General features: G+C 27.6%; 1 protein-coding gene across 1 annotated transcript in view; it reads right to left on the bottom strand.

Annotated features, from left to right (window-relative positions):
• LOC129611800 (cadherin-89D) overlaps positions 1-26,355 on the bottom strand; it is a 54,955-nt gene that overhangs the window by 4,627 nt on the left and 23,973 nt on the right. Inside the window, exons 2-12 of the mRNA XM_055525147.1 lie at positions 7,724-8,031; positions 7,135-7,581; positions 6,828-7,081; positions 6,138-6,762; positions 5,760-6,071; positions 5,424-5,595; positions 4,758-5,009; positions 2,689-4,682; positions 2,007-2,599; positions 1,854-1,922; positions 1,558-1,776 (exon numbers count right to left, since the gene is read on the bottom strand). Coding sequence (XP_055381122.1) covers positions 1,558-1,776; positions 1,854-1,922; positions 2,007-2,599; positions 2,689-4,682; positions 4,758-5,009; positions 5,424-5,595; positions 5,760-6,071; positions 6,138-6,762; positions 6,828-7,081; positions 7,135-7,581; positions 7,724-8,031 — 5,245 coding nt within the window. The remainder of the gene's footprint in view (positions 1-1,557; positions 1,777-1,853; positions 1,923-2,006; positions 2,600-2,688; positions 4,683-4,757; positions 5,010-5,423; positions 5,596-5,759; positions 6,072-6,137; positions 6,763-6,827; positions 7,082-7,134; positions 7,582-7,723; positions 8,032-26,355) is intronic.

Below are 26,355 nucleotides of genomic sequence, written 5' to 3'. Positions count from 1 at the left end.
TAATTTTAATTTGAATTAAAACTTATGTAGGTACATATATTTACAAATAATTTCTGTCGAAATTATTGTGAATATATCGAATCGAATTTCGAAAAATTCATAGATAAGGAGACGGGATGATCTTGGCTATGTGAGTTGTTTTAAACTCAAGAAAGTGCACCACAATTAATTTTTGTTTTTTTGTCATATCAAAAAATTTATTTATTTTATATTACCATTTTAAAATTATTTTTTTTTAAATGCAATTTGATTTTTAAAATTATAAGCAGTCTTTCTTAATAAACTTACTGGCTATTAAAATTAATTATTTTTCTATACAAAATAATAAAAAAAAAATTTAAAATAAAATTTTTTAAAATTCTTTTTTGTTAAAATTGAAAAAAAAAATCCCATTTTCATTTCTTTTATTCTATAAACTAGATTTTCTTGACTAGAATTGGAGTCCAAGTTAATATACAAAGGGCTACATTATCATTCGTATCTGTTATACAAATACAATCTTTTATAAACCTTTCTTTTATATTTACAAATAAATCTTATACATAATATGTGTGTATTATAAAATACCAAATGATTTTTTTTATTAAATTTTTATAGATTATTTATTTTTAGTGTTATATAACGGGGGACCCAATTATTATCAGTGAGCATATATGATTATTTAAGGTGAAAGTTAAAAAATATAAAAAATAAAATAAAGAGTATTTAAATAGTTAATTTTATTTTTTAATAGTACAATGTGATTGTAGTAACAGTTTTGATATATCAACAATGAAATTTTATAACAGTGTTGAAAATTCTTCAATACTGTTATCGTTTCAATTTCAAATTCAATAGGTTTTTATTAAAGTTTTGTAACTATAATAATTTTCTTTTACTTTGGAAAATTGTTATTTCTTATTGTTTTTGAGTAAAAAATAATTTGATTTTTTAAAAATTATAAAATGACTCAAAAAAAAATGTAGAAAAGTTTCATGTTATTAAAATATTTTGGAATATTGTGATTAATAATAAGTTCAACCAAAATGTTAAACCTCAATAATTTGATAAGATTGGTTAATATTATTAAAATATTGCTTCCTTCGGAATTAAATTCAGAGTAAACAATGTTTAGTCAACCGGTTTAAAATTTTTTAAAAATTTGACATTTTCTTTTCTATTGTGACCAAGAAAATTTCAAGACGTTGTTTACATTAATTTTATTCAGAATTTGAAAAGAATTTTAAAATGAATTGAGTATTGAATATAATAAATTATTTTATATTTTGGTGCATTTAATTTTAGTATTAGAAATTCTTTTGTTTTCTGGTTATTTACAATTTCATTTGGTATTCTAAATGGACTCCAATTCCGGTTCAATTGCATATCAAAATTCCTAACTTACATTAGTGTTGTTATTATAAACATTTTACAAATTATTGTCTATTTTGAATTAAAAATTTTACTTATTATATTTTTTTTAGTATTATTTAAAAAAATTTCATTTTCATTATGTTTAATTAGAAAAAAAAAATGTTAATTTAAAATTGGAATTATTAAAAAAAATTATAATTTTACCGCTTATACCGGACACATAAAATGCATAGGGATGTTGTCATACCACCAGCGAATACAATAATTGCTAATATTATCGATATTATTTCAGTTCCACTCATTGTAGCCGTTCCAACTGATTTTGAATTTATTCTTGGTGGCAATGTACCAAAATCAGCAATTTCTAATATTTGAGATGATGATGACACTGACATATTTTGCATATCTATTGATGATATTGCTCTATGAATGAAAATAAAAGAACATGTAGCGAATACATAAATGAAATTATTTAAAAAAAATCGGGTTTAATAACTTACTTTTGTAATTTTTCCATATCAACAATAGTATTAGTTTTAGGATCAACTGCATATATATAAACATCGGTTCTATAAATTTAGAAAAATTCGTTATTACTAGCATTCCGACATTGTAAAGTAATAAAGAAAAATTCAAAAAGAATAAAAACTTACGCAGGTACTTCACCACCAAAATGCGGTTCCAATAATCTCACTCGAACATCCATTCCAGTTGCAACACTTAAATTTTTCATTAAATTTCCAATATGCCTTTCAACCGTTAACGGTTTACCCGATACAACTAATCTGACTTGACGATTTTCATCTAATACATATACAAAAACATTTGCAATACTACTTCGGCCATCATCATCACCACGGCGATCCGTAGCTTTAACATCAAATCCATAAACTCTTCTTTCACCGCTAATTGGTCCAAGTACACGTATTTTACCAGTTTCTTCATTTATACCAAACATTTTCGTCGGTTCATTTAATAATTTGTATCTTATTTCTGCGTTTAATCCAATATCATTATCAATAGCTTCAACTGTAGTTACTGGAAAACCAAAATTAGCAGTATTTGGAATTATAGTAACAATGGGGCGGCCATTTCCTCTAAATTTAGGTGTATTATCATTTTCATCTCCAACACGAATTACAACACGTACTTCATTCTCTTGAAGTCCTTGAATACGATCTCCACTTACAGGATACATCATTTGGGTATATGTCCGTGCTTCACGGCCAACACGGTCAGCGCGAATCTAAGTAAAGGATATGTAACAGGTAAAATTGACTAAACGTAATATAAAATTTTTTAAAAGGTAAAAGATCAATCGATATAGAAACTTACCTTCAGTCTATACGCTTCAATTTCTTCTCTATCTAATGATTTTGTTACTCTAATGACACCAGTATGTTCATCAATTTCAAAGGAATTTTGTTGCTCGCCATATTCTGGTACTATACTCCATTTGAAAGGTTCTTTTACGTATGCCGCTGACACATTAATTTTGATCAAATCTAGTGGATAATCATTATTTTCTAACACTTCAACTTCATAATACTTGTGATGAAACAGATTTGAATCTTCTTCTTCAATTAAATCGTCGCCTTGTAAATTGACTGTCAAAAACGCTGTTGAAGATTTTGATGGACTACCCAAATCAGTTGCAACTACAGTCAAGTTAACGTGATCGTAACCGTTATACTTGTTGAATTTTGAAATTGTTGTAATTATGCCATCACGCGAATCAATTTCAAATAAATGAGGCATTTTATGATGTAATAATGAAAACATAACCAAACCATTTCCGTTTCCAGCATAATCTTTATCGATAGCAGTTATTTGCTTAACAAATGTCCCTGGTACTGTATTTCTATGTAAATATGCTTTATATACTGGAGTATTGGATAATAAACTGTATTTATGGTAAGTGTCGTCTGACACCATTTTACGAGCATCTTCAAGTTCGTTGATCTGGTCGGACGACTGGGCGTTCATAATTTCGTCATATCCAACAAATTCTGGTGAGTTGTCATTTACATCCAGTACATTGATCTCAACCTCAACAGAACTACTTAATCTTTTTCCGTTGATAGCATTATCACTAGCTATTATTAAAAATTCGTACTGTGATTTTACTTCCCTATCTAAATCGCCATCAACTTTTAATACTCCAGATTTATGTGATATATGGAATGGAATTGGATCAGGGCTTTCAATAGAATATGTAACATTTGCATTCTGTCCAAAATCATCATCAGTTGCTTCAATTCGATCAATTGATTGATCATAATATTCTCCTTCTTGCAAATCAAAAGAATACCAAGATTTCTTAAAAACGGGGGCGTGATTATTCACATCAACAACTCTAAATCGAATACTTGTGTGATCTGATAGACCTCCAATATCTTTGGCTGTTAAATTTAGTAATATTTCTACATTGGCTTCTAAAGGTTGATTAACTTTAATTTCCCCAGATATTCTATCAATATTAAAGAAACGAACACTTCTTAATAATGGAATTGTATCTTTAGTTTTCAAAATTGGATAAATAGTTTCAGTGGTGATTTCATAAAATATTTGAGAATTTTTATCTGAATCTTCATCAGTTGCAGTTACTTTCAAGACAGTTGTTCCCACTGGTACATCTTCCAATACGGCGAAGAATGGAGAAGTTCTTAATTTCTTCCCTTGTCTAAAGAATTGTTTATGAATTTCTCCTCTTCGAGACCTACCAGTTCTTGTAAAATTCAAAGTTGAATAACGGGGAGATCCAGGCAATGAAAAATCTTGCATTTGTAATACTTTTACTTTTTCCTTTTCTCCTGTCATTTTTTCCACAAAATAAACTTCCATATCGTTTGAATATTCAATTATTTCCACACCAGACTCTTTGAAGACAGCAATTTTTTCAAAAACAGGAGGGTTATCATTTACATCAGCTATTAAAATGTGCAAACGTACCGAAGAAGTTAAGCCACCGCTATCCTTAGCCAATAAATGAAGATTATAAAAATGTTCGCGTTCTCTATCTAATGTTTTAGCTCCAACATATTTTACCCGGTAATGTGGTTCATTTGAAATAGTTCGATTCGGATTTAAAAGAATCATTTGCATGTCTATGAAATTTCTTTCAATTTCTAATTGTTCATGAGATGTAAACTGCGCAGTTAAATTTTTTTTTCCTGTCACGTTGTAGAATTCTATTTTGAACATATCTTTTCCTTCCCCTATGAAGCTGAGATTAAACAATGCATTTTTTCCTGCATCTGCATCAGTGACTACTATTGGTCTGTTAAGAATTATTTCACTTCCAACTGGGCTGTTTTCATAAATTACTCCTGTGGAAGATTAAATTTTGCAGTGACATATAATAAAAATTTATCAAAAATATTTCATATTTTAAAATTTTTTACCTGAATAAACCGGGGCGTCAAAAACAGGTGGATTGTCATTGACGTCATCTACTATTACATTGACTTGATATATTCCTGCTCCACTAATAAATCCTTTTGAATATTCAGCTATAATCGTTAATCTGTAAACTTCTTGTGTTTCTCTATCCAATCCACTTAAAGTCATTAATGTTCCATCATCCATTATTGTTATTCTATTAGTTACGTCTTGTTGATTAGCTATTAAAAACCTTAATCCAATTGGCTTGTCAGCTTTCGCCCTTTTTTCAGTTTGAGCATTGGCAACACTCGTTGGGCTATTTATACTAGCGACGGTTGTTGTAATATCATTAGATGAAGCTGTTGACGTCATTTTCCTTGTTGGCCTATTGGTCGAAATGGGTCTCCATGTAGGACTCCTTTTAGTTGATAATCCATTGAATTGTCTACCAGAATTTTGATCAGCATAATCATCTAAAAGTACTGTGGGTGTTACCACAGCTGTAGTCATTTCTGATGCCTCCCGCGTTCGCCTTCTTCTTCCTGTTCTGAATTTAAATTGAGGCAATGTCAATGTGTTATTACGATGGAATTTCGCGTGTACAGGACGTGACTGTCTTATTGTATGACCTTTTGATGCTTGACCAATTAAATCTTTTAAGTCATTAGATCTTTCTATTTGTTTACCATGCTTGTATAGAAGACGTCCAATTAATGCTCCTGGTACATTTTCTTTTATATGAAATTCAATTGGGTGTAAGCTTGTGCCTCTCATCAAAATTCCTCTGTCATCATTAGGACCCACAACATGGATTGTAACATTCGTAACTAAAACATCCTCACTATCAGAAATAACACCCTCATCAATTTCAAGCACATCGCCAGATTTCGTTACTTGTTTTTCTTGCCTAGACGTACGTCGAGTCAAATGTCCTCGCGGGTGGTTCACCAGTTGCTATTAAAAATAAAGAGATTATTAGAGATAAACTTCAAGATTTATTTATTACGTACATAGTTTGCTACAGCTTCAAAGTAATAAACATTTCGATCAAAATCTTCTAAGTCCCTTATAACGGTTACAATGCCAGACCTCTCTTCAATTGCAAATGGAACACCTTCCGGATATGAATGTAATAAGTCATACATAATATCAGCATCACCATCATAATCTAAAGTTGTTCTAACTTGACCAACAGATGTTCCCACTGGTACATCAGCTCCAACCCAAAATTCGTATGGAGCACCAATAAAATCAATTGTATCCTCATTGATTATGGGATGAACTTCTATAGTAACCACAGCAAGAGAAAATCTTTTCTCTGAGGGATTTGTAGGCTATTCGGATAGTTTTTTTTCGATAAATTAAGGGATTTAAAAATTATAAAATAGGCAATTATTTACCTGATCACTTGCTTCAACAAAAAGTGCAATTCTACCTCTACGCAATGGACCAGCTACAAAAAGTGTTCCAGTCTGTGAATCCAATCTAAATGGAATATAACCACTTCCTTTAGGTCGTTGTAATTCATATAATATTAGTCCATTTCTTCCTTCATCCGGATCCTTTGCTGTAACTTTTCCTATAACTGTATTTACAATAGCTGCAACACTAACTTTAAATTCATATAAATTCCCATTTTCAAATTTTGGTGTGTTATCATTTGAATCCAATAGTGTTATTTCCACTAATACGGTTCCAGAATCTTTTGGTCTTTCTGTGTCATATGGATGATTTCTTTCAACAGCCTGAACTGTCATAGAAATAGAAGATCGTGCTTCTCTATCCAACAGAGTATGATCTCTAACAGTTAGCCATCCCGTTCTTGAATCAATCAGAAATGCACCAGATGGTTTTTCATTTATTAGGGTGTAAAAAAATTCAGAGTTTTCTCCTTGATCACGATCAACCGCATTCACTTGCAAAACACTAAAACCGCTAGGAAGATTTTCGACAATTGAAATATTATATAGTTCCACTTCGAATTCTGGCGCATTATCATTTAAATCAAGAATTTCGATTTCAATTCTTAAAATTAAAAGATATTAGTAACCTGTTTGCCAAAAATTAATCAAATGCTTAATTCAATTTACCTTGCTAATGCTCTTTTCAATGGACTATCTTTTTGACGTGCTTCTATTTGTAAAACAAAAGTGTTTCCTGGTAAACTTTCTTCTTCTAAATCAATTTCTCTTTCTAAATATATGATACCGTTTTGTGGATTTACTTTAAATAATTTTCTCTCATTTCCCGAAATTATATCGTAAATAAGTGATGCATTTAATGAATCTTGATCAAAAGCCATCACTGGCGGAGCAAAATATAATGGCACTCTTATTGCTTTCCCCTAAAGAAACAAGTGTGTTGAAATTTAGCAAAAAAACTTTGGTTTTTTCTTACCGTCATTGGATAGAATTCATTAATTTTTGTTCTGTAAACACCTTCAGTAAATTTTGGTGGTAAATCATCATTATCTTTAACTAAAATTTGTAAGCTTGTATTAGCATATCGTGGTGGTGATCCTCTATCACTTGCTATTATTGGTATATTGAATTCGCGTACGCCATTATCATAATCTAATTGTCGTTTCAAAATTACAAAAGGACGATGTGGGCTTTCTAACATAAAATATGGTGCACCAAGATGACGATCACTTTCAATTAATGTTATTTGAACATCTGAATTAGGTGTATTTGGTTTATCACGATCAACAGCTTGAATACCTTGAAATATTACTGTTCCTGGTGATGTTGATTCATCAACACGTACAGTATATGGCTGATTAAGAAAAACTGGTGCATGATCGTTAACATCTTCTACATAAACCGTAACCGATAGATATGCCGCCTATAAATATTTTAATAAAATTTCAGAAAAGCTTATATTTTAGGTCCAATTAATTTAAAAAGAATTTTTATTAGAAAAAGAAAAACTATATGTTTATTAGCAAAACAAAAAAGTACTTCAATAAATTTTAAAATTTACTTACCTCTTCATGTCTACCATTATGACCGGTACAAAATATACGAAATTTTAATAAATTTTGTGGTATATCACGATCTACAAGATCTTCTAAAGATTTTTCTAATAGAATTTGTACCGTTGTTGAATTTATTTCTAATAATTTAAAAAATTTATGATCCGTTGAACGATCAATACCCCGAATCATTATTGAAGTTCTTGGATATGCCCGTAATGTAACAATTTCTTTACCAGGTGTTAAATCTTCACGTACACGAATAAAACGCACACCTTCCGCTTCTGTCCCCGTTCCATCTTGACTATGAAAAACACAAGCTAAAATAAAAACGAACAAAAAAAAATTAATAATTAATTTTTTCTTTTAAATTACAATTAAATTATTGTTCTGAAAGCGAAAATATCAAAAAATAAAAATTTTCTTTTAAGAAAAGAGAGAAACATTTTCAAGGTTTTTCTTTCTTGAACAACGATGCACATTATCTTATAGTAAGTGCCAGTTGGATGCAATTTTTTTTACAGATTGTAAGCGCATACCGCATAAAAAAGCGTTAATAACTGTTAATAAATAATGTTATATGTAGTAGTAACATGGCTAATGTTTTGTGATATTGATTCAAGATTAAGAAAAATATTTGAACTTTTTTGATTCAATAATGATGGTCAGTCATTATACCGCTTTTGTGTCTACGTGTATGTAGAAATGATACTTGCATGTTAATTATTTTTATAAAAATTAATTGCGGACATATCACGAACTTGATAAAATCTGGTTTAAATTTAAATCAAGTATATATTCAAACAAGTTTTATAAGCAAATCAATATTTCATGACAATAGAAATTTCAATTATTACAATGACTTCCATCTTCAGTTTAGTAATATAACCGTTCAAAACCTATATTTGATCCATAAAATAAAAATTGTAAATATTCTATTGAATCTGACATTTATCTGACATTTATGCTTATTTGATTTATGCATATACACATATAGCTATTAATAGTAACTTAATCATATACCTACTTTATCATTGACAGACTTGCAACTTCCTAATTCAAAATTTTATTGTTATAAAAAGGAAACTTCGCAATAATAGTCATCTGCATGTAACACTTACATACGTAACTGTATGTAGTTTAAAAATCAATGCTTGTTTTAGGCACATTCCAAAAAAATTTTGCAAAATTTTTGGTTTCACATTGTCTGTCCGTTTACGTATTTAATTTCTAGACCATAAAAAATAAAATTCATCTAGTGCTGTATGCGAACAAATTTTGTCATTATTTCTCCAGACTATAAGTTTTCGGTATACCTCTTCTAATTTCTAAATTTCTAACTTCAAAATATTGAGAAAATGCAAATTTTTATCAAACTACTGTGCGCAAACCAAAATTAATTTATAAATTTTGTTAATTTAGAAATTGCTTCTTCTATCTATTGCTTTAAAAGAGCGCTCTAAAAATAATGCCAGAATTGCAATTTCGCAAGTTTTTTTAAAAAACCAAAAATGTACTAGTAGTAATTGCCTTCTTATTCGAAAATGTACCCTAAACCCTTCATGCTTGGTGACAGTAATAATTTTTCCGAAAATTTTTATTCTAAGATTTCTCCTAAATTTATGCAATATTATATGGTAAAAAGAGAATTCTTTACTTATTTAAACGTAGAGTTGCATGAGCGAAGATAAGCTCCAGTTCTTAATATTGCTAAATGTGCTATTTTAGAAACCTTTTGTTTAATTGGGTCCTACTTTTTTGTTTTATTTAATTACTAATTTTGTTAGCAAATTTAAAGCTTTGAGAACTAAATAATAATGTTTACTGATTTCCTCGTATTATTAAAATAAACCACAAATTTAAACCTCATTCAAAACTCTTAGATATAAATTTTCCTATAAAATATTATTATTATTTAAGATAAGAAGAAAAATAAGAAATAAAACAAAAAATTTGTGATCTGGTTTTTCTTGTATTCAACCGAGATAAAAATTATTCAAGGAAGAAAAATTCAATATGGATGTGCTGCTAGAAAAATAACTAATATTATGATTACCAACTCTTTTTTCTTGTGGGTTGTGAAAATTTTTATATTTGATATAAAATTAATACTGTTTCCATACACACACATACGAGCTTTAAACTTTCTTTGATAATGTGGGGCGTTATTATTATGAATGATAGACAAATATTATTTATTTCTTTTGTTCTCTTTCAACATTTTTCAACAGGTAAACAGGTGAGATAATCTTAATTGTAAAGTGTCATGTGAACAATAAACTTTCTTTATTATTATTTATGTATAATATTGTTAACAATATACATATTATGTTTATTATATCGATATTATAAATTCTGTATTATTCATGTGCAGATTGGTACACATAATTAGTTTACAAAAAATATAATATAAGGAAAATGAATATTTTTGTGTAGATAGTGAAAACCTTAACAAATGAATAGACGTGAGAGTATAAATTTTAAATAACGAATTTGTAGGAATTCGTAATTTTGTTGAGAGACGAGATTTTAACAAAAAATCATACTAATAAATAATTTGAAATGTTTAAAATCGCAGGGCAAGAATTTTTCTATTTTGGCGCATATCAAAATTGAAAGTTTAGAATGTGAATTCAATTTGATTTTGTTAAATTATTCTTACTTAACAATTTCTTAACCATTAACAAATTCTTAATTTTCTAATCATCAATCAGTTTTACAGGTTAAACACTTTTGGGTTTAAGTTATTGCGATTTAATTTGAATAAAAACCAGTCTTGGGTAGATAATTTTTATTTCCCAAAATAAGAATTGTGTATGATTGCAGGAACTTTGCATTTGTGCATATGTTTGTGATATGTAAATGCTTAATTCGGCTTAATTTAATCAATTTGCGAATAAAAATTTGCTTTTATATACTTGTGTATGTGACTGTAACAGAATCCCGGGGATCACAACTATATCAACTTGCCGAAATCCAATTTCGGTCATAATTTTATTTTGGTTAATTGGCCTGTTTCCAAGGTTTCACGGAAGTTAAAATATGACAAATCTTGATTTCTTTTTTCGTGAGTATTTAAAGTGACTTTTGCTGGTGGTAAACTTGAAACAATCCTTGGAATCAAAAAATTGTTCTCCTATGAGCGAATAAATATATACCATATACGTTCCTACAAAAATAACAGTTGCCCTATTACAATATTTTTTTATGGAAAATTTCGGTATTGTAATTTTAGTTGCTCAGGTATGACCAAATAACTTTTGAATTTGTATAGCAACAATCATAAGTAGTCATGATATCTCAGCAGCTTTTACAGAATGCCATGTACTACCTAATTTGTTTTTAAAAAAAATTCATTACTGTTCTTTAAGTAATTTCTAAGATATGACCAAATAGCTTTTGAAGTAGGTAAAGCAGTTGTTTTAAATATAGTTCCGACATTATCACAAATTATTTGTGAAAATTTGGTGAACTTAGCTGTCTTAGTTTTCGAGCTATCGTTGAGATGGACGGACAGACAGAAAGATAGGTTAAATCGGCTCAGAACTCGACACTGATCAAAAACACACACTAACGTCTACATCTCAGACCTTTATTTCTTACAGACGGTAACGAAAATTTATAATACCCTTCGAACATAAGTTCGTATGGGAATAAATATTGGGGGTAGTTTAATTTATGTAACATATAACTTATGAAATTTATTGATATATTGGAAAATTTTTTATCTTGTAGCTTATTGTAAATAATTGTGGATAATGTAATAAATAATCTTTTTAATGGTAAATTGATTGCATTCGATTTTAAATTTAATAAAAATTTTAATAGACCGAAAAAATGTGCGCATATTGTGTATTATGCTTGTACTAATATCACATTTCTCAAATAATATTATAAATACATATATAAATCATAATTAAATGTAATATATAATTTACTTTGAAGAGATTATGTAAAAAGAAAAAATTCACATAAATAAAATATGCTATACATAACAATTTCTCTTATATACTTTCAATTTTGAATGCATGATAAAATTCAATTTTGTAAAATTTATAAAAATTGTGTGTATATGGGTAGACAAAGTGGGTAATTGGGGAAAAATCATAAAATAAATGATTTTATTTTAATTTGATTAAGAAAAAAAAAAAAAAAACAGAAAACAATATTTTATGTTATGGTGTTTCTGGAGAAAAACCGCAATTTAATTTACTTGTTATTTAATAATTTTAAATTACTAAATAGTTAGACTCTCACTCTCTCTCTATATATAGTTAAAAGTATATACTGTTTCGTCAATTGTATAAAACCATTGTAATATTAAATAAATGCAGACATCTTATATCTACATTATTATATACCACATGATGTACATGGGTAAATATATAAAATTACCGTTTTATTTCCTTTACAACTCCATGACTTGTGGAGCAGAAAAATTGAATTGTTATTATTGTAAACAATATACAATATTATTAAATATTGTATAAAATTTTTAAGTTTATATTATGAAATTTTTTATTGATTTACAGTTTGACTTACTAATTGTAATTTTTTGATCAATGAATTTAATTTTTTTTAAATATTGACTGTATTAAATAGAGGAACTGTGGGTAAATTAAATTTTCTCCTTTCATAGATAAACAATTAAAATTTTGCTTTGAAAAGGTGTTAGTTATAAGAGTACAGTATTGAAATATTGTACAATTCATACTATTAACCCGTAACTGGTATCGTATTTTTTAAATTCACGTAATTACTATCAGGGGTAATTTTTGAACCCCAATTGAAAATGTCTTCTTTTTCAAAAACAAAATTTTTTTTCTACTTTTTAGATTTTTTTTTGTGGTTTTTCTTCAAAATTATACTGTACGTGGCGAAAAACTACAGCTGTGTTCTTATGATTCACAGAATACTAACTACACTGATATAGATAAACAGAACTTCAAAGCAGAAGTAAATTTAATATTGGGCGCGGCTGTGAACAAAGGTTGTTCCATTGAATGTATGGGGAAATTATTGAACAAGAAAATAGGAGCATATTATAGAAACCAAGCAGGTTTCTGGAAGGACTAGGAATAACATGACCATCTTTAACTTATGACCATAGCTTTACGCATTTTATAAATATAGAAATTTTAGACCAATTAAAAATCATAGGCCAAACGAAGATAATTGGTACAACAAGGCTTTAGGAACACTTAAATGAGGAAAAACGTACAAAGGAAGTAAGAATTTCGATTCAAATAGTTGCGAAACATATTTATAAAACGGATCACATTATTGCTAGTAGCTTAGTGCTTCAAATGGGTTACACATTTCAATCACTGAGTCAAGAATTTTCATATAATATAGTTCATTTAAATAAATCTATTTTAAGACAAATATTAATAATGAGATTTTATTATTTTACCAATATTGTGGAACGGAACTATTATATAACAAGAATTTACAGCTATATGCACTTGCATACACGTTATGCTCTTCTTCTAATATCAAAAATGTGTTCAATATCTGAATTTTAATCACAATAACCTAGATTTCAAAATATTTACATGTAATATATTAGTTATTTGAAAATTGATTTTTTTTTTTTATTAATTAAATATGTACACCCAGTTTTTAATTTATTCAGAGTTCTTTTTCTTAAATGTTTAAATAAAATTTATTTCAAATATTAAAAATTTATCATAATTTCAATTTTCTTTTATTTTCTTAACATTTTAATAAAATAAGAAAAATGATGACATTTCTGTTGTACATAGTTGAACCAATTTAATATAAGCAAATAAAACAAGTACTCCAAAAGTAGAATCAACAATTTTTGTACACCGAGAATCCATAACTAGTTGATTGCAACCATATTTTGTTTTATGAAAGACACGAATAAGTAAAATGTGCCAATTTTTCTTTAATGATAATAAAACTTGCTATAGAATAAAAAATATCTGCTTTGATTTCTTTGCAATTGAAATTTTTAATGAACTAATAAGTAATTTAAATTTACGGTTTATGTAAAAAAAATGTAACCACATCTTTTCATATCTAATATCTCATATTCATAACTTATCTACCTACTGACCTAACCTATACTAAATGAAATTTAAATTCTACTCGTATTGTAATTTTACGCTATTCTGGTACAATATTTTCTCTAAATCATAATTATGATTTGGAAAATATCAAAATTGTAAAACTGTTTAAAATAATGGTACTTTAAATAAGTATAAGAAAATTCTTCTTTATTTTTAATCATGCCATAAAAATTTTATTATTGAGAATTTTTTAAAAAATATCGATTAAATTACGAGTATATTTAGAAATTTTTAAAATTCTGGTCTTTTCTATTTCAACGTGTTTTACTGATTTCTCTAATTTCATGAAAGAAAACTCAAAATTTATAACAGTATATTTTCATTTTCAATTCAATTGAGGTTAAGCAATATTTTTAAATGTACGTACATATATGTGAAGAAATCACTTAGATCCAGCACATTTATTTTCGTGTGAATGAGAATTTTTTAAACAAATTCGTATAAAATCAAATTCGGATTCTAAATTAGCACATTTTCCTGTGCCGTCCCTATCAATACAAGCAAATAAAAATACCTTTTTTAAGGAATTATCTTCTATCTACACTATTCTTATATCAAAATTCTTTTATGCAATGATAATTGCATACTTTTCGGAGGAAGACGATGATTAAAATAACCGTATTCGATTACTAATTAGATGAGTTAAAACAAATAAATTTATTATCTTTATCAATCCCAAAACAAAATTTACTGTTAGTTTTTTTACTTTTATAGAAATTTGAAGAAGTTCCACAATTTCGGTAGGGAGTCTAACATTGAGCTATTCTGGATAAAATAATTTGTATAAAGTTTCGCTATGACAGCATAATGGCAACGACTTCTTCAAACAAATGAATTGTATTTTTTAATGAAAACACATTTACTTTTAGATTTTTATCATAACATAAGTTTTGGCAAAATTTTGTGACCTTTGAAAGTTCTCATTCTGTAGGTCAATATTTCTATGTATTGAACATTAACCTATATATAAATTATTCATTAAATTTTTATGATCAGAATTTAAATTCAAAATCATTTCAATTAAAAAGTCTGTGCCACAATCGCTATATAATCAGTCAGAAGTATCAGGAGCCAACTGTATATAAAATTTTAGCTTTCTAATTGAGTAAGGCGATAAGGAGTAGAGTGTAGACAATACGAACGTTGCACGACGCCAGTTGCTCATAACGAACGACGGTGTGATTGACGGGCAAATAGAATAGAAATGTGCTTAATAATAAAAATATTAAGCATGTTTTATTTTTTCACTTTAGTTGAAAATATGCTAAAAAGTAAATATTATAGAAAAAGAAAAAAAAATATAAAATGAAATTCTTTGCATCTACTTGCAGTTTATTGTTAAGAAATATGCGCATGTAATAGGCAATTTGCGTAATTTCTAAAATAATAAAATAACTGTTTCATAATAAAAATTTTATGCACCAAAGAGTTTCTTCCTCTATTTTCCTATAAATACACAACAATAATGTTACTGTATAAAGAATAAAAATACAAAATGTGCAAGCATGAATGGGCCGTAATAATAATTTTATGGTCATTAGCAATAAGGTAATAACCTACAAAACATAAGTTACGAGTGATTTTTCTTTATTAAGAATTTAATGTTAATGTTCAATAGACTTTATGAATATTAAATCTACATACATATGTAATAGGAAAATTTAAAGCTTAATAAATTTTACGTATAGGTACATAAATTATACTTTAGGGCTATACCCTTTATGAAAATCTTCTTGAAAATTTGTAATAGAAAGCATCTAAGTGGAAAAATGAAAAAAAAAATTAATATTGTTCTTGTTTTTTAAAATTTATTTATTCATAAATGAGAACAAACTGTTAAATTTTCATCATTTGTTGTATGTGTGTCTGTTCTTTGTATAATTTACAATTTTTTTTTTTTAATTAAATTTTTAATTAAAATTAGATAAAATTTGCATTTACATTGTTTTGTAAATAATTAATGGAAAGGAAAAAAGGGAAATTGGATATCAAACTCTACATTTACTACAATATTAGAACTAAAAATTCGAAGCCTTTCCTCAAATTCCAAATTTATGTTGCATAACCAAATTTATTGATATGTGTTGGCAGTTTGTACCAAATTTACATTCCTAGCATCGCCAATACGATTTCTGATTTTAAAATTTTGTTAAATCATAAAATTTTTTTTTTGGCTGATACAGAGGGCTCTCGGTCTAGTTACGAACTGGGCGACCGACTGTGGGCTATATATTAATTCTCGAAAGATGGAGCTAGTCATTTTCAGTAGGAGATATAAGATTCCGGGCGTGGCTCCTCCGAAACTTGGCGGAATCGGCCTATCCTTCAGCAAGGAGGCTAGATTCCTGGGGCTTGTTCTGGATTCAAAGTTGAACTGGAGACTTAACATCATGGAGAGAGTAAAGAAAGAAACTATTGCGCTTTACTCGTGCAAAAGGGCCATCGGGAAAAGGTGGGGCCTGAAACCAAACATGGTTTATTCGCTGTACACCGCGGTGGTGAGACCGGTTCTGATGTACGGAGGCACGAGGTGGGGTCAATTGATCAGTGCAGCGGTGGAACGTACCAATCTCAGATGGGCGAATGGAACTACGTGTAACGCGGCAAGAAAGTTGTGGCCAAAGCTAGACTTCCGTCGCACGATTGATCTAATATCTCTCTGGCGGGAGGATATTGGCGCGATAATAGGGGTTTTAACTGGACACTGTCTGATTGGCGATCATGCCAGGAAGATGGGCCGCCCCGCAAACGATCTCTGTAGGAGCTGCTGTGACGAGAAGGAGGAAGAAACGGTGACCCACCTGCTATGCTCGTGGCGAACTCCAGGCGGAGGTTTCTTGGGTCCCACTTCTTTGAACGGGTCACGGACCTAGCGAATGTAAATGCTAGGGACCTTGACCGGTTTCTGAGGAACTCGGGCTGCTTCTAGTGAGGGAGAGAGGGGGGATCCGGTGGCATCACAACGGGCCTTAGTGGCCTAGGTGTACCCTTCGGGAGGCCGTGCAATCTAATCTAATCCAAGAATTTTTAATTTGGTGTACCTATTTTAAAAATCGGTAGAAATGTTTCCAGATCCTATTAAGCATTAAAACCAACAATATTTTTGTAACTAAGAATTTTTCGTTTTCAAATCTATAATGTAGATAAATTTGGTGCATTTATGGCAATTCTACTACGAATAAATTTAAGCGAGAAACATTTTCTTAACAGGCTTTTTTTGTTAAAAATAAGCAGATTTTCTAAAGAGAACCAAAAATAAATTTTGTTTAAGAAAAAAATCAATAATCTATATATTCTGAAAACCCGACTTTATCTAGGAGTTTCCTAAATTTTTTCAAAAAAGTTTTTTTCTATGATATACACTCTTTATTATAAATACTTAACTTCGATTTATAGGCAGTTACGTATGATTTTAAACCCAGGATGTCCGCTTACTTTAAGATCTGTCCACTTGTGAGAATAATTTGATTAACAAAGTTTTGGCCTAATGCATTTTATCTAGGTCCTATTGCGTATTAAATGTGAATTTAACTTAGACACCTGCAATTTTTAACTATTTTGAAATTTATTAACTGGATTCTTACTTCCTATTAAATAACCTGAATGTAAAATATTTTGTTCTTTTAAGCGGTAATGAAATTAAAATAAGAAAATCAAAAATAAAGATTAACTTTAAATAATATAGGAATACGTGAGTGCAAAAGAATAGTGAAAATAAGCCATAGAACATTATTATAATAGATTAACATAGAATTTCATTAGAATTTTCTATATCCGTTAATATAAATTTTCTATTCTCTATATTCATAATATTATTATTTTGTCGGCAAATTTGGCACTAAAAGGAATACGTATATGTAGATATGTATGTATGCAAATTATTTTTAATTTAAATTTATCAGAAAATGAACTTCCGTGTTTGAGCCTTTTGCAATTGTAATGCTATTATTAAAAATTTTATATATAGAATACAATAATATTCTTTTTCTAGTCAAAGTTAAACTACATATATAATTTTAAGACAAGTTTCAATAATGTTGGATCAAACCATGGTTTGTAAAGAAGCATTTTTCCGTTCAACAAGTGATAAGCTGCTTTTAAGAACATTATTTAAATTATTTTTATTTTCATACAAAAATATTGCAAATTTATTGCATACACTTCGGATGAAACAAGAAGAAATTTGCATTTTTTGATGGCATGGAATTTACCGTTACCTTTTCGATTTTATAAAAATTTGAAAAAGCTCACAATTTCGGAAATAAAACGAACCGTAAATTCAAATTTTACGAATTTTGAGAACGAATGAAGTTAGAAAAAAAATTTTCTTTTAACGAAATAAATATTAGTGTCTGGAAAATTTAAGACTCCTACAAGTTTCCATTTGGAAGGAAAACGATACTAAAAATTTAAGAAAAACCTCATTTTGGTAATGGTTAATTTTGACGGACATTTTATCTTTTTAATAATCAATTGAGATGTATTCCAGTAGAAAATGTTTTGCAAAGATTAAACATTCCGAGAGTACAATAACATTACCTATAATTTTAAAATAAAGCAAAAGAATGGCTACAAAGCAATTTGTTAAGGTTTCCTTCCTTAACAAATTAAATCCAGTAATCTTCATTTTAAAATAGGGTATATAATTTAAAAAACGTACTTTAAATTTCAATGCAGCTGCAATTAAACATTTTTATTTTGTTGTAACAAAACAGTTATCAAGTCAATTATTATTTCAATAACTCGGACAATATTAAGGAGGAATATATTAAGGAGTATAACCTATTCAAGTGCTATATTTAAATAATAACAATAAAATCAAAAATTAATTATAAATGTACAACAAATAATATTACGATATTAGTTTCCTTTGAGTTCAATGAGTAATAACGGATTTGAAAGTTAATATCGTAAATTTCTTTAATTATATAGTAATCGATTCTCCGAATATGCTCAATACAGTAGTATATATATATATATATATATATGTATATATATATACATATTTAAATTTATATTTAGGTTAAGTTATTTTGAAAGCGCAGTAGCAATCCAAAATTTCTCTCTTGCAGTATTAAACAGTTCTGTAATTATTTTTACTGCTTTATAATTTTAATTTTGCTATCAACATTTTTTGCTATTCGCTTTTATCTTGACACCATATAATTTTTGAAGAGTTTTTAAATTGTCCAGGATAACTGTAATTTTGACCATTGCATGATATTGTAATACTGAATTTTACTTATAATAACAATACTCAGATTAATAAGAATAATATTTGAAGTCAATTTAATTGGTGCTGCCAATTTCCGGGGCACTAAGGAAAATAGCATTATTTAAAATTTATTATAGCAGGAAAAGAAATAAATCTTCAGGTACAGGTGGCATATTAAAGAATTTCAAATGTTTTTTTTTCAATTGTAATGCAACGTTGATATTCAAATGGTCAGCATTATATTACTACACAAGGAGTATGCAATTATTTAAATGAATCAGATGAGAGTGTACTGACATTTGAAAAAATTTTAAGTTTTCTTTAATTTTCTATAAATATTACTCGTTTGCATATTACGCATGAAATGCATGGGTAGATAAATATATTCTTCTATATACTTAATAAATGCAATTACCAGATTTCTCTATAACTAGTTTTTAAATAGAAACAAAAAAAAATGTAATGTTTGTCTTTTCAAATTGTCAAATTATGAGTAAAACTAAAAATTTAAAATAATTAAACTGTTCATAATGTTTCTTTTTTTGCATTTCTTAAATTTTATTTTACATTGCAATTTTTAGATGTGTTTAAAGCTATTGAACTATAGCAATAATCATAAACGAGTTGAACATCTTTCGTATTTATTCGTTAAATGCAGAGGTTAATGGTATAACATAACGGCTCTAAACTATTAAATTTTATCTTTAAGAATTCATGATGCAATTTCTAGTATTATTCAAATTAATGGCTATAGAGTTATTTAAAATAGCATTTAAATTTTATTGAATATTATTTTGAAAATATTTTTATATATTTTTCATAAACAATTTTAATTCAATAATGGAAAACAATGGCATTTAATTAAAATTGCACTGCATGTGTAAGTGTATAGGTACTAAATGTTCTTTTCGTACAAATTGAAGACCATTTAAACCAGTGATTTTAAAGAACTACATTTCAATTTAATAATTTGAAACACAAAACAAAAACTTTCAAAACTATTAAAGCGAAAATTCTTTGAAATTCGTTAATTTGAAGTACTTTTAAACAGCGGTACGGATCGTGATATGCTCTCGCCATTCCAAAGCATAAGAGGGGTGCTCGTTGGCGCAATATTTGTTCTCTCCAAAAGGAAATGCGCTAACCTAATGGCCTGTTCAGAATAGCGGTGGTTCTGTGGGGCTCAACGTTCTTGAAACGAAGTCGCACTTTACTCTGGCGCATACAAAGTGTGATATATAGTGGACATAATACTTGATCGATGTTTGTGAATTTTGGATAATGCTTGCAGATAAGGAGTTTACAGGAGAAATTAAACATCTCTTCCTTAACCAGCCGAAAAAGAAATTTTGCAAAATTTAGTAGAAAAGTGAATAAAAATTTTATTGATATTGACAATCTATTGAAACAATTGGAAGTTGTAATTTTAATGGAAGATATGCTAAAAATCTGAGAAAATTTCAGGTTTTACCGTCAATTCCAAACCGTTGGAAATGTGCTGAAAAGTAGACTATAATAATACACATCAACAGATTTCAATGATTGGCAATTTAAAAAACCACATGTCAAATATTTTGAAATACATTCGTTAAAATTCTTTATAAACGGTGTTGCCAATTAAAATTTAAATTAAAATGTAAAATAGAAAATATAAATGACTAACGATTGAAATAAATTTTGTATTATTTTATTTTAATGTCCAAATAAAGTACGTAAAACTAAAATATGTAAAACCTTATAACACGCTAATAAAAAAATCATTTGCAAGAAAAAAACTCACTTGATATTGGCCATTTAATTAGTGTGTATTTCTGTTTTTAAGAGCAAAAACCGCTTATCAAAAACAAAATTGGTAAAAATTTTACATTTCTTTTAATGCGGATCACATTTATATGTCAATAGGTATGCTAGAGTTTCCAAAGAAATTTTTCCAATTCGCTTTTCTTAAGGAAAAATTCTTTTTTAACACTCTCTATACGCAATTAAAGTAATTTAAATTTACGCTATAGCTATAAACAAAATATTTTCACATTATCTACAAATAATTTAAATAATAATTATTAGACACAGCTATTTAGGAGATTTTTAATTGTACACGTTCAAGTAAAAAACAAATTATTTAATTAATTAAAAATAATTCAATTATTCGCCGCAATGACGTTCGATTTTTGTTGTCACAAGTTTTGCAATTAAAAATTATTATAATTTTTCTTTATCATTCACAATTAAAATAAAATAATTTTCTTAATGAATTTGCAGCAAAAACTCTCAATTTTTTGTGAATTTATGCTTTTAATTATGGAAATTATAATTGCTAATTTTATGTCATTAAAAATAAATAAATATGCATCGTTCAATAAAGGCAACTGAAAATGCAAATACAAACAACTTAATTAAAACAAACTTGATTTGGTCAGCAACCGACCAACCGCGATATGTGTCCTGTAATTAAACGAAAGTGTTTCATAAGATTATGAAAATGCCCTTTAAAATTGTTTACAAGGCTTGAGGACGCTAGAAAGTATTTAGTCAACATACTTAGAAAAATTAGAATTTCACTTCATGCCATCCAAATTTCCTGATAAGTTCACTGGTTACGGGATCAACAAATTCTACTTAAATATTAAATTTCAACAAAATCAGACAATTAGTTAGATATGATAAAAAATGTAAAAGCTTGTTTGTTTTTTAAGATCCCTGATTTTTTCAAAAATTTTAAAAGTTCACTATTCATACTCTAAATTTCAAGGAAACTGGTTGATAGTTTCTCTTTATACGCGCAAAATAGTAATTTGGCCCGTAGTAAAAGTCCCGTTGCTGACAGCTGATTTTTCCCAAAAGTTACATTTCTCGTACTGTCAGACGCAGCTTATATATAAGATTTCAGGAAAATACGCTCATTATTTTCTTAAAGAAAGAGTTTATTTATACGCATCCCTAGTATGACGAAAAATTCCAATTTTCCTACCGAAAACTCGACATGTGAAGTTTGGTGCCATCACATAACCTCTCTTTTATTTTCTGTATGCAACGCGGTCGGTAATTAATAACATTATTGAACAAGCGTTTTTATAAATACAACTTGTATAACTTCAGGTGGACTCTTATATAGTTCTAGAACTCATCTAAATGAATCAATATACATACAACAAACATTTGATTCATTAAACATTCATTCTTGATTGCTAAATATAGTATGAAGTAATTTCCGCTACTAAGAAACGAGGCTTTCAACGACATTTTGTAATATTTTCACCGCTTGTAAATCACCGTTGAATGCCGGCATTTTGTGTTACTTTCTTAATCTCAGATTATTGTTTTTTGCATGAAAAAGAAGAATGACAATTTGGGCAAAACTTTCAAACTGAAATTTTTATAAGATCATAACAATATCAAAAAAAAAAACACTAAAATAAAAAATTAGGAACAAATTATTCATCTCAAAATTAAGAGTTCATGCCCTCAACATTCTCACTTCCAAAAACTAACTTTCTTTGAAGAAAAAAAACGTGAAAAAAAATATTTAATTTACTAGAAAAATTACAATTTATTAAAAATACAAAATTTTTTCATGAAAACTATTCCTATATATACATACTTACTTAAATGTTTATAATTTTATATGTACAATTTATGTACATCTGTTTAATTTATAATTAGACCGTCAAAATTAATATGTATGGAATATACAAAATTCAACTTAAATAAACCAGTTCGAAAAAAAAAAACAAAATCTTTCAACAATATTTTTACAAGAGTTTTAACCTTTACTACATCCGTTGCAAAGCGCACATAAAATATAAACGTATGAGCGCAAATAAAGTGACAAAAATTTTCTTTTAAAAAACTTGTGCTTAAAGGTGACAATTATGATATCAAATGTCACCAAAATATGGTGAATATGCGTATTTAATATTTATTTATTTGTATGTTTTACTGTATACATAATTAATCCGTTATCTATTACATATTTATAGAAATGAGTATATGAATGTATGCCTGAATGTTTAATCCACACATACTTAAATGGAATTGCGTCCAATGAATATTTTTTGAATTTTTCCTCATTGTAATAGACATTAAATTTGAACCAAGAAAATTTTAAGCAATAAAAACCAACAGTAAAATAAATTTTTTGTTTTTTTTTTTTACAAAAATATCACTGACCTTTCAAAACTGTCTAAATGAATTTACTGTTATAATTATATTATTGTTTACAATAATTTCGCGACGATTCATGAACACTATGACTGTCACAAGAAGTGTAAATGGCGAGCGCGCGTGCAAGTTTTTCTTATATAGTTGCATTACAAGTATTATGGATGTGCTATAGATTTTATTTAAAATTTTCAAGTTCAATAACATTTTTAAAGTTAAAATTAATTATTATTATTGCAATTTCAAAAAAAATAAATAAAACAAAATAAAATAGTAAAATTTCTGGAAATAAAATCAGTAACTAGCTGCTAAATGTTGTAAAATATTAAATTTTATTATCTATATGAGCATTATTGTATGGTGCCGATATATACTACCTTCCTACATACATAAATATTATATGAAAAATCTTAATTTATTTGTATTGAAAACAAAAAAAGCCGTACTGAAAACTTGTAATTTCAATCAAAATACCGACAAATTCGGTAAGGTTTTTCTTGTATTTTGAGATTTTTGTTATATTGTTTGTTTTCTTTCTAAAATTTTCCCAACTCGTGTCATATCGTACATAATACGAATGTATATAATATAAATATATGAATATGTGATGTATAAGCTTTAAAATTAACGGACTTTTCATAATGGACACAAACTGTTAAAACTTAAAAAAAAAAAAACAAAAAAAAAATGGAATCCAGTTTTATTTTTGCTCATGTTTTTTTTATGTCTATTGCGAACATTTTAGCTGTAAATACCATGATCACAAAGAGTACAGCAATTTGGAAAAATTATGTGGAAAATACGTTAGTTTTTCATTGTGATTACTTATTCTGATTTTTTTTTTATAAACTTTTTGTTCGTTTTTTTTAATAAATTCGATAAGATTCCGGAATTTTTCCGATTTCCGAAAAAGAAAAAAACTTGTTCAAACTTTTTACATGAAATTTTGATAAAGTTCATCGCGTATATACGCTCTCGAGTCTCAATTGTGTTTATAAGTGTAATGTAGGTATGGGCGTACGTTGTATGTATATTGTGAATGTGAACTTGTATTTTGAGAGTTTTTATTAGAAAGTTCATAGAATAGATTTATGCAAACAACATAATTTTCAAATTATTATTTAACATTTTTTTTTTGACAAATTTCAAAAATTACTTAATTTCTTTTTTTTACAAAATTTTCTGGTAATAGCAAATATTTTGTATATAGTTATTTATATGCAAGTGTGTATGTGCATTTTAATATTTACTTTAGTGAAATGCAGGCAAGTTATACTCAAATTAACCGGTATGCCCACTAGCTAAATCTGATCTTGAGTAATAATACAAAAGTTTAAAATGACTTTTCCTGTCAATTATTTCGTATGGTTTGCATATGATATTTATAGTGTTATTTATATGCGTATAAGATGCAAATTAGAAAGTAATGTTATTATAATGTTTACGCAAAATATTAGACAAGCCGCAATTTAATTATTAATTATTTTTAATTACATTTTATTAGAAGTATTGCTTTATTAGTATAATTGTTTAATATTTTAATATTTTTGTCATATTTTATTTAAAATAAAATTTTGAATTTTTCAATGACACATGACATATTCGATGGTGAAGTGTACGGATAGATATCCAAAGTAGCAAATTCTTCAAAATTCGTTTACTAATTTCGACCCTCTTTCTATGGTTTCAGTGACGTACTTGTACAAGTTTCTGAGATTGGCGTGGTAAATATGTAAAGTGCAATTGTTACAATAGGTTTCTATTATAAACACTGATTTACTGAAACAATATGCTAAGTGCGCTACATTTTGTTCGCGAAATTTAAATTTTATTAAACAAACTTATTTGAAATCAAAACAGAGACAAAAAAACAGAGAGATTCTTTTCGCAAATTTGCAAACCTTGAAAACGTTCCCTTGCAAAATTTTAAATACTTAGCATGTCTATGCACTTCATCACCGATATTCATAATATTTTTGATAAGTGACTTGAGTAATAATAATTATGTATATAAAATAAGTATCAAAACGCTAAAAACACGACAGCACTGATTTAGACATTAAAAATTAAAAAATTTTAATAGTATTTTAATAATGAGGTCGAAAAGTTTTATGATTTTAAGATTAACTATACTAATTCCTCCAATTCTACAAATAAAATTAAAATTCCAATCATTACAGAGGAGTACTTAATAATTTTTTTTTTTTTAATTTATTTGTAATACATATTGTGTGCCAGACACCATACAAATACGCGTTTTTGCTAATTAAGATTAAGATTTGAAATAAGAAATTTTTTTTTCATATAATAACAATTAATTCATAACGTATATGGAATATTACACTTAAGTCTATATGGTCAAAATTGTTATATTCCTTATCACTTCTCTCAAAATCTTTTTAGTACAATAATATTCAAAAATTTGTAAAAAAAACGGTATTTAGGTCAACCGGTTAAACAAATTTGTACTTTCATTTTAAAGAAGATTCAAAATGGCTTCATTAATTTTTTCCTTTTGCTACAGAATCAAGATAGAATCAAAAAACAAATTATGTTTTACACGTTTATTAACACGATTATAAAAAAGGAACAAAACACTTTTATTGAATTTTATCTTAAAAAATTGATCTTCTTTTGTTCCAAATATTTTATCTTACTACATTATGTATATGCATTATGTACGGTAAAATATTTTTATTAAAATGAAACGTGAACACATAAAACAGAGGCAAGCTAGCTTAATAATTTTCAATAGTATTTGTTTAGTGTCCAATTTGGGGTACTCAAAATTCTAATCAAACAAACTTCATAAGTTTTATGTAATCTTAACAACGATCGATAACAAAATCCTAAAGCTAATTGTTAATTCCTTGCTTTTTTATAAAATGGGTTCACGTCATTCTGATGAATTGTCAATTAAGGAAGGAGAAAATATTTTCCATTTCGATATTAGCACATTGTGTATTCTGTTTCTATTAACAAAGCATGTAGTTGATATATGTCGGGTTCTTTTATGCACCCCCAGAAATATGTTATTTTTACATAATTTACTTATTTTTTATGTATTTTAGAATTATTTATGGCGCATTTCGAGATTTCCAGAAACATCATTTTAAGAATCATAATTAATGTCATCGGTATTTTGTTTCTCTTTTATTTTCTGATAGATCGACTCA

The sequence above is a fragment of the Condylostylus longicornis genome, unplaced genomic scaffold, assembly GCF_029603195.1.
Source record: "Condylostylus longicornis isolate FDR11 unplaced genomic scaffold, ASM2960319v2 ptg000055l, whole genome shotgun sequence".
NCBI lineage: Eukaryota > Metazoa > Arthropoda > Insecta > Diptera > Dolichopodidae > Condylostylus > Condylostylus longicornis.
This window is presented reverse-complemented; position numbering and strand designations above follow the sequence as displayed.